At 38.4% G+C, this 16,830-nt stretch overlaps 1 protein-coding gene across 4 annotated transcripts in view; it reads left to right on the forward strand.

Annotated features, from left to right (window-relative positions):
- The window catches only part of PLCB1 (phospholipase C beta 1), a 369,568-nt gene that overhangs the window by 243,892 nt on the left and 108,846 nt on the right, over positions 1 to 16,830 (forward strand). For all 4 annotated transcript variants that reach the window (XM_042829898.1, XM_042829908.1, XM_042829913.1 and 1 more), the window contains exon 10: positions 11,237 to 11,383. In XM_042829898.1, coding sequence (XP_042685832.1) covers positions 11,237 to 11,383 — 147 coding nt within the window. The remainder of the gene's footprint in view (positions 1 to 11,236; positions 11,384 to 16,830) is intronic.

Consider the following 16,830-nt stretch of genomic DNA (forward strand, 5'->3'; position numbering starts at 1 on the left):
TTTTTTTTTTTTTTTTTTTTTTTTTTTTTTTTTTTTTTTTTAGTTTACGTGAACTGTCTTTGTACAACCATGCCTTTATTCTTTCCCATTTCTTTTTAATATTTAATCTTTTCTACAACTGGAGGAGTTTCTGGAACTAAAAATAGTAACTGTTATGCAGGCTTTTCCAAGCATATTTTCACACCTATAGAATGCTCACACTCTTCTCTCTTCCCATTATGCTGCAGAACAGCCTCTTTGGCAAGTGCAGCAATAGCTTATGTAGAGAAGTGTCACTTAAGAGAAGAAAGATCTGTAGATTTAGATGTCTTTTAATGCAACTTAGCAATTGGAAGTGAGCCACCATTTGAAGTTATTATGTCTCACCGGATCACTACAAGGCATTCTGCAGATCATATTTTCCAGAGGTCTGGGAAGGCAGTGATTTGTTCCAATAGTTGCCTTCATTTGGATTGTGAGGAATAACTGTAGTATTTCTCGATTAATGGTTGTCTTGTCTATTTTTTTTTTCATAATTCATTTAGTTCCCTGACTATCAAAGAAATCTGCCATGTTGTAATGTGCTTATTCCACTGCTAGAGCAAGTATGAAAATGTTTTTGTAGTGTTTTTAGATGTTTAATTGGATCTAAACTATCTACTTTCCCATAGCATGTAAAACATACCCTGTCAGAAATTATTTCTTACTGCATCTGGGCTGAAAAGCAGAAGAGAACATACTTCTATCCATAAAACCCTGTAACCTCGTAGGCTTTCTGCCCATAGTCATTATTTTAGATGATTGCAGTTTGAGGCTTAAACTGCTCAGAAATAGCCAAGCTTAAGATTTCTGTTGGGATACTGAGATGTATCTCACTGTGTTCTGATAGATTTAGATGTAAAATTTCCAACTTAGAGATAATGTTGATCATCATTTCAGTCTTGAGACTTAGGAGAGCATGTTTGCTTATCTCTACCACAGTGGATTTTCCCACGTTCCCTAAAATTAGGAGATCTTCACATACATATGATACATGTGTGCTAATACTTCAGAAATTATTTTAGTTTAAGGAAAGAGCTGTTTGTGACTGAGTGTAAAACAATGTAGCCAAGCTGAGTGTGGATTAAAGCAAAGACTAATGCATTATTACAGCTTTGTAAACATAGTCTTAGGAGTTTGTTTAGAAGTTAGATACATAACTGGAGTCTGTGGTTGAGCGTATCAGTAAGGTAAGTAACAAGTAAGAATGTCCACAGAACACTCAAAAGAGATGAGAACCAAGGAGAAATTTTGATGCTATATATATAGGGATCTGATTAAATGTATATAGTGAAAGAGCTGTAATAAAAAAGTGCTTGAATCACAGTGTTGGACATTTGAGAGCTTATTAGCCATCAAATTTTATATATGTGTATGCACATTGTTTTCTAGTAATAAAACACTGCTTTACAATATGGCAATTTCCAACAACTTTACTTCTCTACGCATCACCTCTGCTTACCAGCGTATCAGAGCAGTGTCCATGCTTTTATACAGCAGAGGTTTTTAAAGCTGCTATGAGAGTTTAGAGAATCAATATCCATTAAAAGAAATGTTTTCTACATTTAAATTTTGAGGAAGAAAAAATGTTATTAAGATCTTGAAAGAGTAGTCAAAATCTCCCCTGCTTATATGTGTTGCTGCTTTCTAGCACTACTAGTGCCAAACACGTACATTTCATAGACTGTAGTCCCCTGCCTTACAACTCTTCTTTTGTGGGTATTTGAAGTGAGCTAAAAACAACCTTTGACTTCTAATAAAATAACATAGAGATAGCATGCTTAATATTGCAAGATCACTTTAAGGTTTAGTAAAATTGATTGTTCATACCAGCAGACACAAGTGAGACTTGGAAACTTCTCTTTTTTTCACATGAAACTCTATCTTCCTTTCTCTGTGGAGATATCTGCATCCTTGGAATGCTTCCAAGTTTTTATTCTGGTTGAAAAAAAACTCTTTATTATAAAAATTTGGGTTTGCTATTTGGGATGGCTTGTCTGAAAGCCTATAGGAAATATTTAACTTTTAGGAAATACTTCAGCTTGGAGAAGGCTCCGGGGAGACCTCATTTTGGCCTTCCAGTACTTGAAGGGAGCATATAAACAGGAGGGGGTATGGCTGTTTATGAGGATGGATAGTGATAGGACAAAGGGGAATGTTTTAAAGTAAGACAGGAGGTTTAGATTAGATGTTAGGAGGAAGTTTTTCACTCAGGGTGGTGACGCACTGAACAGGCTGCCCAAGGAAGCTGTGGATGCCCCATTCCTGGAGGCATTCAAGGCCAGGCTGGATGTGGCTCTGGGCAGCCTGGTCTGGTGGCTGGTGACCCTGCACGTAGCAGTGGGGTTGAAACCAGATGATCATTGTGGTTCTTTTCAACTCAGGCCATTCTGTGATTCTATAATTTTCTCTCTAGAGCAAACTAGGAATCTTGAGCTCCTCTAAAACTCACTCCAAGAAACTGACTTCCCTTTAGCAGCATTTTATTGCAAAAAATATCAAATTGTATCCAGTGTTAGTTTCCTGTGTGCATTTGTACAGATGATTAAGTAGATGTGATAACTTCATTTGAATGACAAACCTTTCTGATTCAAATGTTTAATTCTGCTTTACTTGCTTGATGATCCTTACTCTGCAAAATATTTTAGATCTCACTGTCCTTGGACACGTGATATTTCTACATGGATTCACTGATACTGAGCAAACTTTTTTATGTACACTACTTCAGCACAGCATGTTTTCCAGCCAGCATTTTCTCTCTTTGACTGCTTTTCATTCAGTAAACATTTATTTTGGGTATTGTATATGAGATGCAATTTTCTATTTATATTCCACTTTCCCTGTGTCCTACCACAGTATCCCCATTGAAAGAGCAACGAGTCTTGGTCTCTTCCTTTTTTACTGGATTTTCTGTTGTTGGGTGTTTGGTTCTTTTTTTTCTCAAGAACACATTGCCAAAGAAAGCTTGTTTTGTTTTCTGGCAAAGTATTATGTGCATTGAGTCTGTAGGAATTGTGTCTGTAGGATAAGCATCTTTATGGATATATACGTTGATACATTTGATGCTGTGCATGTTTACCTCTCCATCGCTTTTTTTTTTTTTCTTCCCAACTATTATTTTTGGATGCTGCTGCAAATAAATACATTTCCATACTCTCTATCTTCTCTGCGTTTCAGGATGATGGATTTCTAGGCATGTTCAGCTCTGCATTTTGAATTGTTGTTTTTTAGAATTATTAACTACCATTTTGCATGTTCTGGTTTGATTTCTTTCACACTTACCTGGTTCGTTACAGCTTTATCATCTTGTTTAGATGTCAGCTCCCAGAGAACTGTCTGTTCTTTAAACATTTTGATATTAATTCTACTTTTTCAGATTATAAAAGTCTATATGAAGCTAGACCTACTGCCAGTCAGAATGGCAGACTCTGAACTTCTTTCAAGCAGTTCCGCTTTCAGATTCAAAGGGACTGTGATCTTCTAACCTGACCCCAGTTTACTTCTGTCTGTTCTTTTTGCAGATCGTTTTTTTCCAATTAGGAATAATTTGAATTTAGAAACTCTATTAAATGCTTCACTAATATTCAGATACAGCAATTAAAATGTATTGCTCTTTCTCCCCTTACTTATTATTTGATAAAACTGTTTGACTAGTACTGTGAATATTTTGCCTTGCTGATCGCTGAGAAAATTGCTACCATGGAGGAGATATTGTCTTCCCCTGCTTGTTATGTATAAATGATGGTTGGCATGTAGATGCTTGGGAGTATCTGCAAATCTGAATCAGTGAACTGAAAGTCTTTTCTGTTCCAAGTGATATTTGTGAAGTAGAGTAGCATTGACTTTCCTAGGGTGCAGTAATAAAATCGTAGGGTTCAAGCATTTTCTGTCTGGGCTGACCTTGTACCATATTTTCTTGTTGTAATGACTTTGCAGTTAAGAGAGTGTTATTAGACAGCGGGCTCCTGTCCAGCGCTAGTTTACAAAGTTCTGTACTGACTGAAATTCCAGTTACACCATAGCAATATTATAATATGTGTTTTTAAAGCTGAGCGGGTTTCAAATCACTTCCAAAAGAGCAAATACTGCAAGTGCTATCAGAGTCACTATGGCACATTGTGTCCCACACTGTGAATTTTATGTGAGTTCATTCTTGTGAACTTCTCTGCTTGCACGCAGACCTAGGAGGCATATAGTAACTGAAGTGTGGCCAGTGGCAAGAGGTGCATCGAGGGCATGGGCACAAGAATTTTGAGCTGTAAAACGTAGAGCTGGTTTGTGCAATATAATTGAACATATTTTGCAGATCTCTCATGAGATTATAAAATACCTTTTGTCCCTGGTGGATTTTGATCTTTGAGTTGAGAGGACTTGCTTAGTTGTATGCATTTACCATGAATGTAATTAATTTTACAGATTGCATTGAAATGCAGTGAGATGAAATGAAATGAGACTTGATTTCTCTGTTAGACAAAATGCCACAATAATTATCTGTTGCTGAGTAGGAGATATGAGATGTCAGTTAATTGGTTTTTTTTTTCCTTTTTTGTTTATTTGTTTTCTATTTTCCTTTAAGAAAATGTGGCAGAATTGAACCTTCTAATTTTGTTATAACTGAGTAAAGAACAGAATAGACATAAACAAATGGAAGGTTCTATTAGATTTGCAGATATATGAAAAAAAATGTTAAAGATCCATGCAGCTAAGCCTACTGACTCCTTACAAGGAAAGGGGCATTTTAATTGTCATACAAAGACATCCACATTCACAGTTGTGAAGGAACAAAGAAAGGTTGATTTTGAAATTGTGTGACTGAAGTGCAAACACAAATAAGAAAATATGTTGTATTTTCTCCTCTCTGTTGTGTCTCTCTTGCTATCCTGCTCTGTCACAAGAATTTACCGAAAGAACTGAAAGGATCCTGAGAACAGACCTGAGCTTGCTGCAGGTCAGGGGAAAATTAAGTAGCAATCAGGTAGCTGTGCGTACAGCTTGCCTTCCGAAATACGGGGGACCAGACAAAGTTTAAATCAAACAGTTGGGTTGAGAAGTTGGCAGGATTAGCTTTACTTTTACATTTCCTCTAGACAGACTGCTTCAGTACTGGGGTTTTATTCTGTGCTTCTGCAGAAGGCACTGACCCAGTAAAAAAGCTTCTAGGATGCTTTGAACCTCACATCTCTTTATCTTATGCTTGGGAGGGTGCTGGAGGTGTTGAGTGAGCAGGGCTTTGTTTACATTTTCTAGTTGCTGAGCTGGCAGGCTCCCAAGGATCCACAGGCACTTCCACATCCAGAACAGTATGCTGGTCATGCTGGCACGCTGGAGTGGTTGGGTAAGCAGGAAATTTTCAAATTACCTGTCTCATTAAAACAAAGATAGTTGTGTCAAAAGCAGTTGATGTTTTTGGCAATCCTGCAGACTGCATGAGAACAGTTTTGCATGCAAATATTAATTTCTAGGATGGCATGGGAAACCTCAAAATGTCCTACCCCTGCAAAAAAACTGTCACAGGCCCCTGATGTGAGGATCTCTAGCTCTTGTCAAAGAGGACCACAAAGAGCCTTACAACAACACAGTAAGTCTTCAGATAGAGTCTTTGAAAAGCATGTTCTCAAAGTATGGCATATCCTATCAACCAGTTTAATTGGCAGGCTAGAACTCCAGTTTTCTGACAAATTTACAAGCACCATCTCCCAGGAATGGGAAGATACCAGGTCTCACAAGCAGCAGAAGAGAGCAGTTAGATTGGTACTTCAATATTTTTAACATTAACCATAGAACAGAAGAAATTGATGGGTTGACTTCATTACCCCTATAGATTCTGTGCATTTTCACTATGTCCATCAAGAAAAATATGCCCTCTGCCAGAAGACAGCTTCCAAAAAAAAGTATTTGAGATGGCAGAAGTGAACTCTCTTGTCTTCTATCCTATAGATTCTGTGCATTTTCACTATGTCCATCAAGAAAAATATGCCCTCTGCCTGAAGACAGCTTCCAAAAAAAATTATTTGAGATGGCAGAAGTGAACTCTCGTCTTTTACGGCTGACAAATGTTGACCTCAGGGAAGCCTTGTTTCTTACGGGCAAAATGGCAGCTACATTTTAAAGTGTTTTTTCTTTAAGCTGCTGTCCAAGAGCATTTACATCTTTGATCCTGTATAAAAGATCTAGAAAGTATGCAGTCATGTAGTTGTAGCTGTTAATAAAGTCTTGTGGAATACTCAGAGCTTTTCACTACCCTTGTCACCGTTTTGAAGCAATCAGCTGGAGCCAGAGATGCAGAAAAAGATCAAGCTGCTGCACAAGCACTTCACGTTTCACTTAATGAAGCTGATCACAGCCGAGAAATTCAAGTGTCTGTCGGCAGCCATGTTAAATATATCATCCTGCGCTAAGAAATCACTTCTCTTTCCTACCAAAATTTCCTGAAAAAAATATCAAGTTTAGTTGACTTAACTTGACTGTGAATCTGGTGACTTTTCTCTGCATGGATTTCACAGCCGAGCATGTCGTCAGGAGCTATTCAAGATATGTTGTGGAATGTCTTGCTCACAGGCTGCTTCACGTTTTGTTGCAGTTGAAACACTGAGCATGGGGGCATTCCTAAAGTCCCCTGACTGGGCTTCCTCTCCTTTTCTGTATTGGAGAATGAGGTTTGAAAACAGCTAGCAGGTCAATCACTGGCAAATTTCATGCCAAGTGAATGGCATATGAAGTTCAGCTTCTAAACATTAAAAGTGAAGGGGAGAAGGGGACTGTAGAGGAAGGATGTTGTGGCATGTGCAACTGAAATGCAAGCAGCGTTTAAATCCACAACGCAGAAAAGAAAAGCAGGAATAACCCAGGACCCACGCAGAGTAGGAGTCAAGGTCCTGTTCCTTCAGCAGCTTCCTTCTCATTTGGGGAAGAGGCTTTGAAGGGCATTAAAATTCTTAAATGTGAAGAGAGGGATGGAAAAACATTTTCAGAGCTTCCAGCACCTCTAGCTCTTTTATGTTATTGCTCAGATTCATTTCTATAGTTATGTAAAAGTTGACATAATTTATAGATGAGCGTTGAGGTATGTATGGAACTGCTGAGTCACAGCCTGAACCACTGATTGAGCACCTGGGGAAAGGACCGGTCAGCCCTGGGAGCACAGGTGAACGCAATTCAGCTGTGTGAGCAGAAGGGGTGGAGCCTGGCCGTGGGGCCCCCTGTGAGGGGAGCTGGGGCTGTTCCCTGCTGCTGATTGTGGCCTTTTCCAGAATGCTCTAGAAGGTTCCAAGACTGCAAGTGGGGCTTAGCGTTCAGCAACGCCTGCAGTGCCTCTGGGAAAGAAGGTTTAAGAAAGTGCAAAGTGCTGCAGGTCTGCAAAGAACTTGTTGAGAAAAGTGTGCAAAGGAGCCCTGTGAGCCCTGAGGGGAGGGCTGCAGCCTTGGGGCAGGCACTGCCTGGCCACCCCCCAGAGCCTCCACCAGAGAAGGTGGGTATCTTCCACCTGCAGGATGTTAGGCTGGAGCCATCTGCATTCCTCCTTCCCTGTGCCAGATGGGGGAGTGAGAGAGGATTTGGGAATGAAGCCAAACTTGGGAAAAGAAGGTTTAGTTTTCGTCTTTGCTTCTAACTGTCCTACTCCGGATTTAATTGCCTAACATGCTGTTAATCTCCCCTAAGGTGAATCAGTTTTATCCGTGGCAGTAACTGGTGAGTTATCCCTTACCTTTGTTTTTGCTCACAAGCTTTAGCATCTTATTTTCACTCCCCTTGGACATCCTTTTGAGAAGGGGGATGAGGGAGAGGCCTGGCGGGCAGCCGGCAGCAGCCCAAAGCTAACAAATTTGAAGTACAGCATGCGGTGACGAAGGGAAGCTTTGTGCATGTGGCAAATACATGGGTGTTAGTGTGCGATTTTTTCCTTAGAATGGTAATGTATTTAGCAGTAGGAGATCCAGTGGCACTGGGAGAAAAGGTGCTGAATGTATAAATCAAACACTACAGGAAAAAAGGAGTAATTTCTAAATTTCTGAATATTTTAATGAAGCATTACTGAGTGACCGTATTGCAAAACTCTAATTAATCAGATAAATTACAGAATTAACCTCATTTAGCCTCATTAAGAACTTGTGGGCCTGCTTCTCCAACTTTGTCCGTGTCCCTGGGGATGGCATCATTTCCTTCTGTCATAGCAACTGCACCTCTCAGCTTGGTGTGTTCAGTCAACTTGAAGGTGCGCTCAGTTCCAGTGTCTGCTGAAGGGGACAGTACTATGTCAGTACTAGTGATCTGCCTCTCTTCTGGTGTCATCAGGCCAAATTTAAAAGGCGTCATTGAATGAAAAAATGGCAAGCCATTTAACTACAATTTTAAATACGTAAAGCACGCAAATATTTAAAAGTTGCTTTGAAGGCCTAGCATTTAGATGATTGTAAGGCAATTTATATATGTGGTGAAAATAAGAAAAGTAGAGAAATGAGTCTGTCTTTTCCATGTGTCTTTTCCTATTGTGTGTCTTTACTTACTTTCTATATCTAATCATACCATGAAATCTTTGTAATATGTATCTGAAGATAAAGGGTGACAGGTGTCATTGGAAGAAATGATCACAGATTATTTTTTCTTGGTAATGTCTGAGGTAAATTTGTAGTATGCCTACAAAAACAAAGAACAAATCATACCAATAAATTGAGGCTATTTCATTTCTGATTGCTTTCCACTGAGGATCATCCTTGCTGTAGTTGGCTTCAGAATATCATTGACATTGGTCACAAACAATCTACTCTTTAATATCCAGGATACAAAGTCTCTCTGACATCTGCCATCTCTGTTTCACAGTCAAATTCTCACTGGTGCAATATCAGCTTTGATACTTGCAAATTGGATCACTTTATGAAATGCGTACTGCTTAATTATGACGTGGGAAATATCATTCTACCACCAGAAGCTCAGATAACTGTGCAGCTCAGAAAGTGTGCAATTATACTTGTGAATAGTTTTTACTGTGCTTTATGTTATGAAAATGGAAACAGAGGCCCTCAGCCTTGCTTCCTTTTAATCCACAGGCACTCAAACAGACTCGAAGAGATTTTGCAGTCCTCACTTAATCCACAAGTTTACCTTGGTGTATTGTCCACTAATTAACCTTAGCTTCAGTTCTCTATTTGTAAAACAGTGATGGACTGTAAGAACACAAATTATTCAGGTGGACTCTTGAGTATTAACAGAGATCACTTTGAGATGTTTGAACATCACCTATAGGAGCTAACATGAGCTTCTATACAGTGAAAAGAAGCTTTTCTTTCTTGACGTTGTGTGATTATGATGCCACTGGGTTGGGTTTTTGGAGGACTGATACGTACAAAAGCCACTGTGTTTCATTTTGGCCTGGAAAAGGAATGACGGAGCAACTTTAAGAATCTTGCTTTGACAAAAAGCAATGTTCAAAACAACATAGAGATACTGAAGTTAACTCTCTTTGAGCTGTTTAGAACATCAGAAGTTACATGTCAGTGTAATGTAGCAGCCATCCCATTCAGATCTTACCCTTTTTTTTTTCTGTAGGATGTTGCTTTCTTGGTGTGAAAATACACAAATGTTTAAATCCCTGTGAACTTGGTGCAGTGCTTATGTTAAATGGATTTTAATTCAAGCAAACTCCGTGATGGCAGTTGATACTGTTTGCACCCATAATGTCTCTCAGGTAGACTTATGCAACAGATTGGTTGTTCATAAATATTTGTTCCATTAAAAATCTCAGTGGAGGGATTTTTTTTTCTGATTTTCTCTTTTTTTTTTTTTTTTTTTTTTTTTTTTTTTTTTTTTTTTCTGGTAAACATTAAAGTACGTAGATCTCTGTCTGTGGATGATTAATTTCTCTATAACAAACCAGCTGTGGAGCCTGGCAAGAGTGCACTGAGATTACAGTCTTAACATTGTGGGTGGACTTGATGTTTTTCTTTCCAACCAGTTGTTTCATACAGTTGTTGTCATAAAAATGAATGGTAATTGCATTGCTCTGTATTATGGCAAGAAATGCAGTGATATGGATAGTTTCATTTTAATGCTGCCATCTTAGGTTGTTATGAAAATTAACAGTTTGAACACAAGAATGTTGCATCTCTTCCTCTCTGATCGAGAGCCAAATCCCAATACAGATTCCAAGTAAAAGCTTTATGTACTATATTTGCATCATGTGATTATAAGCTTTACAAAAATGACTCCAGATTACCCATTGCTTTTCAGACATTAAAAAAATCTGAGGTTTATCTGTTCTACAGATTAAAAAAGAGTTGACATTGAAAGAGAGAGTAACATAACTGTGCTAGGAGTAGAACTGAACTTTTCCATTTCCAATGCCGCAATCAATTGACTAAAGATTTTTTTGGGTAGAGATACTATGCTCTACTGTTTTGGGGTAGAGGCAAGAGGTACGAAATTGTCACTGTTGGAAGTTATCAGTCATGTATCTTTGGAGAATCTCAAGGCAGCTACAGAAGTTCTATTTTACCATAGGAAGTAACTGAATTAACTGAAGCTAAAAAACTAAGTAAATCCACATGTGAAATCCAAACAAAATTGCAGAAATATCAGGTAAAGAAAAATGTATCTGATTGGTTCAGTTTAATAATTATATTACATTATATTACGTTAATATTACGTTAATAATTAGAGACTACTGGATTTTTTTTTTACTCTAAATATATAAATCAGCACTAACACTACAATAGTAGAAGATTTAAATAAAAAAGATTAGCTCCCAGTTGAAAAGTAGTTCATTTAGTTGGTTTACTTTGTTTTGCAGTTTAGTAGCCATCGTACAACACACTGAGTCATATTCAAAAGTAATTGAAGTTAACTGGTTTCTTTTAGTGGTTCTGTTTGCTCATTTCTTGGTTTCTTCCATCAGGGATGATTTCTTTGCTTCCCAGGATACCTTCTTCCCTCATACACCGTGGTTTATTTTCTCTGTTCGTGTAGCAGTTTGTAACTCTAATTTTCCTGCGCATTTGATTGTCACTGATTATGAAAGGATCTTTCTTTGGTATAGGTAAAGAGATGTGCGTAACTGATGTGGCTGAAAATTAGATCAGTTTAAGAAGAAAAAAAATTAATAACTAGATAAAGACCAGTCTGTTGCATACACCATCGTGTAAGTGTGTTTTTGCCACAATATCTGTATGTCATAAAATCTGTACTTGAAAGTAATGGCTGCTTTCCCTTTATCTGTTTCTCTCAGGGCAGATATCAGTGGATGGATTTATGCGATATCTGAGCGGAGAAGAAAACGGCGTTGTTCCACCTGAGAAACTGGATTTAAATGAAGATATGTCTCAACCACTGTCACACTATTTCATCAATTCCTCACACAACACCTACCTCACAGGTACATTATTTGAGAGATCTGATTTCTTCTCTTACAAGAATTCATAGTATATTTGTCTTGATACCATAAAGAATACCAAAAGTGACAGTGTAAGTGATGCAGTGCTTAGTCTTCAAGGAAGCAAGGGTAACACAGTTTGTTTTTCTAGCTGTTCCAACTCATACATCAAATATATCTTCATTAACAGATGAGCAACAGATGTGTTGTTTAGATAATGTCTGATGAAGGCTAATGAGGCTCCTGGAAAGTTTCCTTCTACTTAGATAGGATTCCAAGAACGGGTTCTTATTTAAGAAGGAGAGGCAATGTGCTTTCTGTTTCTACCAAGAATAGCCAAGCAGGTATGCAAGATCAATAGGAAATATCTCTGTAGCTAATGAATTTGCCTTAAACATTAAATCTCACAGTTTTGTGAGTTCAGTGAAATTTGCTTTGATTCAGAGATTGGAGAGGTCCCAACATGGCATGTGGCTTTCTCACAGTCAGTTCATATCTGCAAGGATTGGAAATCTGGTCATTGACTACATATCTAATGTCTGAGCTAAGATTTTTAGGTACCATCAGTACCACTGATAGCCAGTACCATACTACAGATATTAAAGCTGATCAGGGCAGTAATGCCGTAAAAGTCCAGAAGTGTGGAAGCCAAAGAACAAAGAATTAAGGATAGAAACTTGCTATTAGTCCAATCCTTTCTGAATTTTTAATTGCAACATGGATGACCTAACGTAGTTATTTTAGCAGAAAGTTCACCTTAGAATCATAAAATTCTATCAATTAGAACCCTGAAATTGTCCAAATTCCATTTGATTTTTATGTGAAAGTCTTCAAGTTGTCTCAAAATTGCATCTCAGATTTCTTCACCTGCATGTCCAACGAATTGCAGAAATTTCATTTGGAAGTATGATCCTCGGACGTAAATTAGCATAAAATTCCTGACTTAGTAAACTGGGGGATGTAAATCAGAATAAACCCAGGGGATGGAGAAACTAAGTTTGAATCTCCTTCAAATTCCAGTGAAGAGTGTGTATTTTCATATTTAGAAGAACACATACCCTTGCCTTTCAGTGGATTCATTGTGTTCAGTAAGCGTGTTGCAGCTGGCTTACAGTGAGATTTATGATGCGATTTTTATCCATGTATTACAAAAACTGACAGCCTTAGATTTTGCATTGAGACTAGACCCAATACAGCAATAGACAATATGACATTTTCAATCTTCCAGAAAGGAGTTAATTCAGCTGAAATCTGTGAAATTAATGATGGCAAACTATTCTTTATCCCAAGATTTCAAAGGGCCAGCTGAAGTGCTTATGGCATTGGAAGTGAAGCTCCAGTAACACCCTCGCAGGAGCTGTGAAATAGCAACTAATCTTGTAATAATTATTAGAAAAATGAGAAAACCATTCCATCCAGCCTTACTTTATTATTTCTGTTCTTAATATTCTACCAATTATTTTCCCTTTGTTGTTTTTAAACCCAGAAAAATAATATACAAAGAGACAATATTATAACCTAAAAAGAAACATGTGCACACTCTGAATTTATTTTTAATTACCGAGATCATTTTCCTAGCCTTTAGTAGAAACCCTTGGCAGTACATCAAGTCCTGATTATTTATTTAGAAGCGTCAATGCTTTCTTTTTCTTAGGGAAAGGTAATTTTTCAGGTGAAAACTCATTGATAAAGAAGTGATTTGCAGTGAACCTGGGCTAGATTAGAGGATCATCTTTTAGAAACTTTTTTCCCTGTCTCTCGCTGGTGTCACATTTATTTTTTTTATTTACTCCTCTGAACTCTCAAAGTGCAACTACTTTTTTTTCTTTTTTCTCACCAGCCTTGCCTCAGGTTGTCACAGTGGGGAGTGAAGTTGCAACATTTCTCTCAGCAGCGCCCAAAGTCTTAGAGAAATTTATGATTATGTATTGTTGCTAACATTGTACACATTGGCTATGCAACTTGTTGCATATATAACATGCTAAATATGAAAATCACAGGTCTATAACATATGTTTCTTCTTTGAAAAAGAAGAATAGCAGCAGTAGATAGTGGAGCTGTCGTGTCAGAGCACATAGCCAGCATGGGACTATGCCACTCACCCTGAGCATGAAATCATAGAATGATGGCCTGGGTTGAAAAGGACCATAATTGTCATCTAGTTTCAACCCTCTGCTACGTACAGGGTCGCCAACCACTAGACATCTGCTTCCCTGCTTACAGTCTGGTACTTTCAGATATTTCTATAAAGGGTCTTGTGAGAAACATGTTCTCTTCTCCTTTATTGATTCTATGGTCGCTCCTGTAGCATCCTCCAGCTTTTCTGTTCTTAGTGATTCCTCAGTCACAACTGCTGTCTATCATCTGCGGTCAGCCTTTCCCTAAAGCCTTCTTCACTTTAAAAGTCTCCAAAACACTATCTCTGCAGTTTCCAAGTTGACAGCAGCATATGGAAAGGAAGAAAATATGGGCAGTACTCAATCTGAGCATGAGCTTGTTCTAAGAGCAATTTTTGACTGGCTGCTTCATGCCCCTCAAGCTGATCTGAGCTCAGGTGGTCAGCTGAGAAGATCAAGGTCTGTGGTGTCTGCCAGCCCTACCAAGTCCTTCCTGGTGAAATAGAGGGTAGGAGAACTCAAGGGGTTGTTTCATTATTCCCCTTCGGAATATTATGAAAGCTTGTGCAACACTGAGCGAAAGAGCTGAGTTTTAGAGATGAGGTTGATTTGAACACGATGACTTTGCCTCAGAGGAGGGAAGCTGCAGACTTCTGTCTGCTTGCTGTGGCCTGTTCTGTGGAAGCAGCTTTCACAGCTACAGTGTTTTGCTTCAGCCATTAAATTAACTTAGCAGTTAACTTTAACTAAAAAAGAAATTAGTGGAGAGTAAGCTGTTGCCTCACAGAGGAAAGATGATATTTGTTGAAGGTCTCAGGAGTTTGCTGAGGCTCCAGTTTGGTGCCCCACTCTGAAAATAAATCCTGCACACCTTTGCAGAGGACTTTCTCTCTCCTGAGAGGCAGGGTGGGCTGCAAAAGAGTTCAGGTGAGGAGGAGGGGTGGATCCTGCTGATCCATTCCTAGTTCAAAGATGGGGCAGGAAAAGCTACTGAAGTTTTGAATGATTAGACATTACCATAAGGAAGATTGGTTTTTATACCTTAAATGGACAAACTGATGGTTTTGCATATGATGTGTCACCATCTGGAGTCAGATTAGCAAGGATTAAGATTAAATGAACTGTCAGTGTACAGATTTATACAACTTTCAGCAAACACTGCAGATCTTGGGCAGCTTCAGTAAGTTGGTGATTCCTATCTGTGTGAGGCTCTCTTGCATCTTCCTCTGAGACCCAGTGCCAGTTCTGTCATGTAGCCTGGCTGCAGCAGTGCAGCTGCCTGAGTACGACTGACAGCTAAACACAAATGCAGACTCAGACTAACTAGCCCCAGCCCTCCTGCCGTATGCAAGAGTTACATCTTCCGCTCTGCTGGACCTGCATTGCTACTGACAAATGTATTCTTGCTGCTGGCTGGACCAAGCTAGAGACATATCCTACTTTGGTCCAGTGTAAAGCATTAAAATTAACAGTGTAGGGCAAGAGCATTGTTTAGGCTAACAGTAGCAGAATAGCCATGCATGGGTTTTAATTCAACAGTCATGTGTGTGGTGAAATATCTTGAGAGGAGAATAAATTTAGATAAATGTACTGAGCCTGGAAAATCTGAAAAACAGCACCTTCTGTTACTGCTTCAGTCAAAAGCCAAACTCCCAGTAGTACAGGAGTCTGAGTTTACATGTTGAAAGCTACAACATATGATCAAGAGCAGAGATTGCTTTTCCAGGACTTCCCTGAAGAGATGAGATCTAGCATCATGTTTATTTAGGGCAACGGGAGTGTGCAGCTGCTTTTTCATGCTGGGAGAAAATGGTGTGGTAGGTGGTTAAGGTGGCAGGAGCAGCTTCCATTTCAAGAGTAATAAAGGGACAATAAATAACTGGGACCAATTTTGGGGAAGATAGACATCTGAAGATCGTAATTAAATTTTAAGTTCATGCATTCCTAGTGTCTTGCACTTAGAAAAACAGCAGTGAATAAATCCAACAAAGATGCATTTGCTAAGAAACAAGTCACTTCAAGCTGTGGAAGTATGGAACTGGCGCGTATGGGGAAACATGGGTCATGTTCTCAGCTTGAATGAGTATAGGCTTATTAGCCTTAGTGTCCTTTTTTGTGTCGATTATGATTTGGCCCCATGTTATAATATGTTATAACGTTATATATGTAATATATGTATCTGGCAAAATCTGTTTCTACTTGAGAAATGAGGTGTTAAAAATATTGTGGCGCTATTGTGGATTCTGTATGTGTTATAGAAGGGCATACATAATGTTTTCAATTTCCAGTATTACAAATTTGATCTGTTCTCAGGATATTAAAAATATCATTCTGCAGCTATTCCCCTTAGCGTCTGTGTTAGCACACTTTGGAATAGATGCAAATGACATGACAGAAGTTTATAAATAATGTAGATTAAAAAATTGAGCAAACATCTCTAATAATCTGAATTTAGAAAAATAAGCTATTGAGAGTATTGAAATACTTGCTATCATTTTGTGCTTGGACTAGGAGTGTATCTTAAGATTGAATGTTTTGGAGGTTAAGCATCTTCTTGCCCTTAGCAGGAATCCTTCCAAAAGGGTTGCGGCTTATTAATGAGGTAGTGTGCAAAAATTGTTACATGGCAAGTGATGCATGTGGTGATTTACTTAAGCACTTTTGAAGGTTATGGATCTTGTAGTCCAAAATGCTTAGCAATAATGACCGGTCATCTCTCAGCAGATATAGTAGTTTGTTAATCATAAAATAATTTGTTAATCAAAATGCAAATAAAAATGTTTTGAGACCCAGGGAAGAGAACATGAAAACAAGATTTCTAAGTGGATGTGCTTTTTTAGGCAGCAGAGCTCAGTGGACCCATTTAATGTCAGTTGCTTAGATATGAATACATGGAAATGTGTGCTGTTGTACCCTGATCTGTGCTACTGCTTGTTTGTACCCTGTAAAGACAAAGAGCCACTGATTACCACAGGTACTGAGAAAGCACCAAGGCGGTTATTGTGTGGGTAGAGATAATCTGCCATAATCAAAGGAGTAGCACACAAGAAAGTGAAGGATGAAAGAGACACATCATCACTTTGCTGACTCCATTTAGATTTTCAGAAACTTCCAACACTAGCCAAATTATGTTATTAACATGTATTTCCTGTTGGTTCCAGTAGGTGCTGAGAAATTTTAAGGATTTCAATAGGAGTAATGTTAGTATGTTTTGAGTGTTTATGATTGTTTCAATTCACACATCAGATACACAGAATTAAACGGGAACTTTCCAACAAGAAGAGATTTTCTGTTACTGTTTATAAAAACACATAGAAAACAGACAGTACTGTT

This window comes from Centrocercus urophasianus, unplaced genomic scaffold (assembly GCF_019232065.1).
Source record: "Centrocercus urophasianus isolate 14NV4802_14NV808 unplaced genomic scaffold, USGS_Curo_1.0 seq_10, whole genome shotgun sequence".
NCBI classification, from domain to species: Eukaryota; Metazoa; Chordata; class Aves; order Galliformes; family Phasianidae; genus Centrocercus; species Centrocercus urophasianus.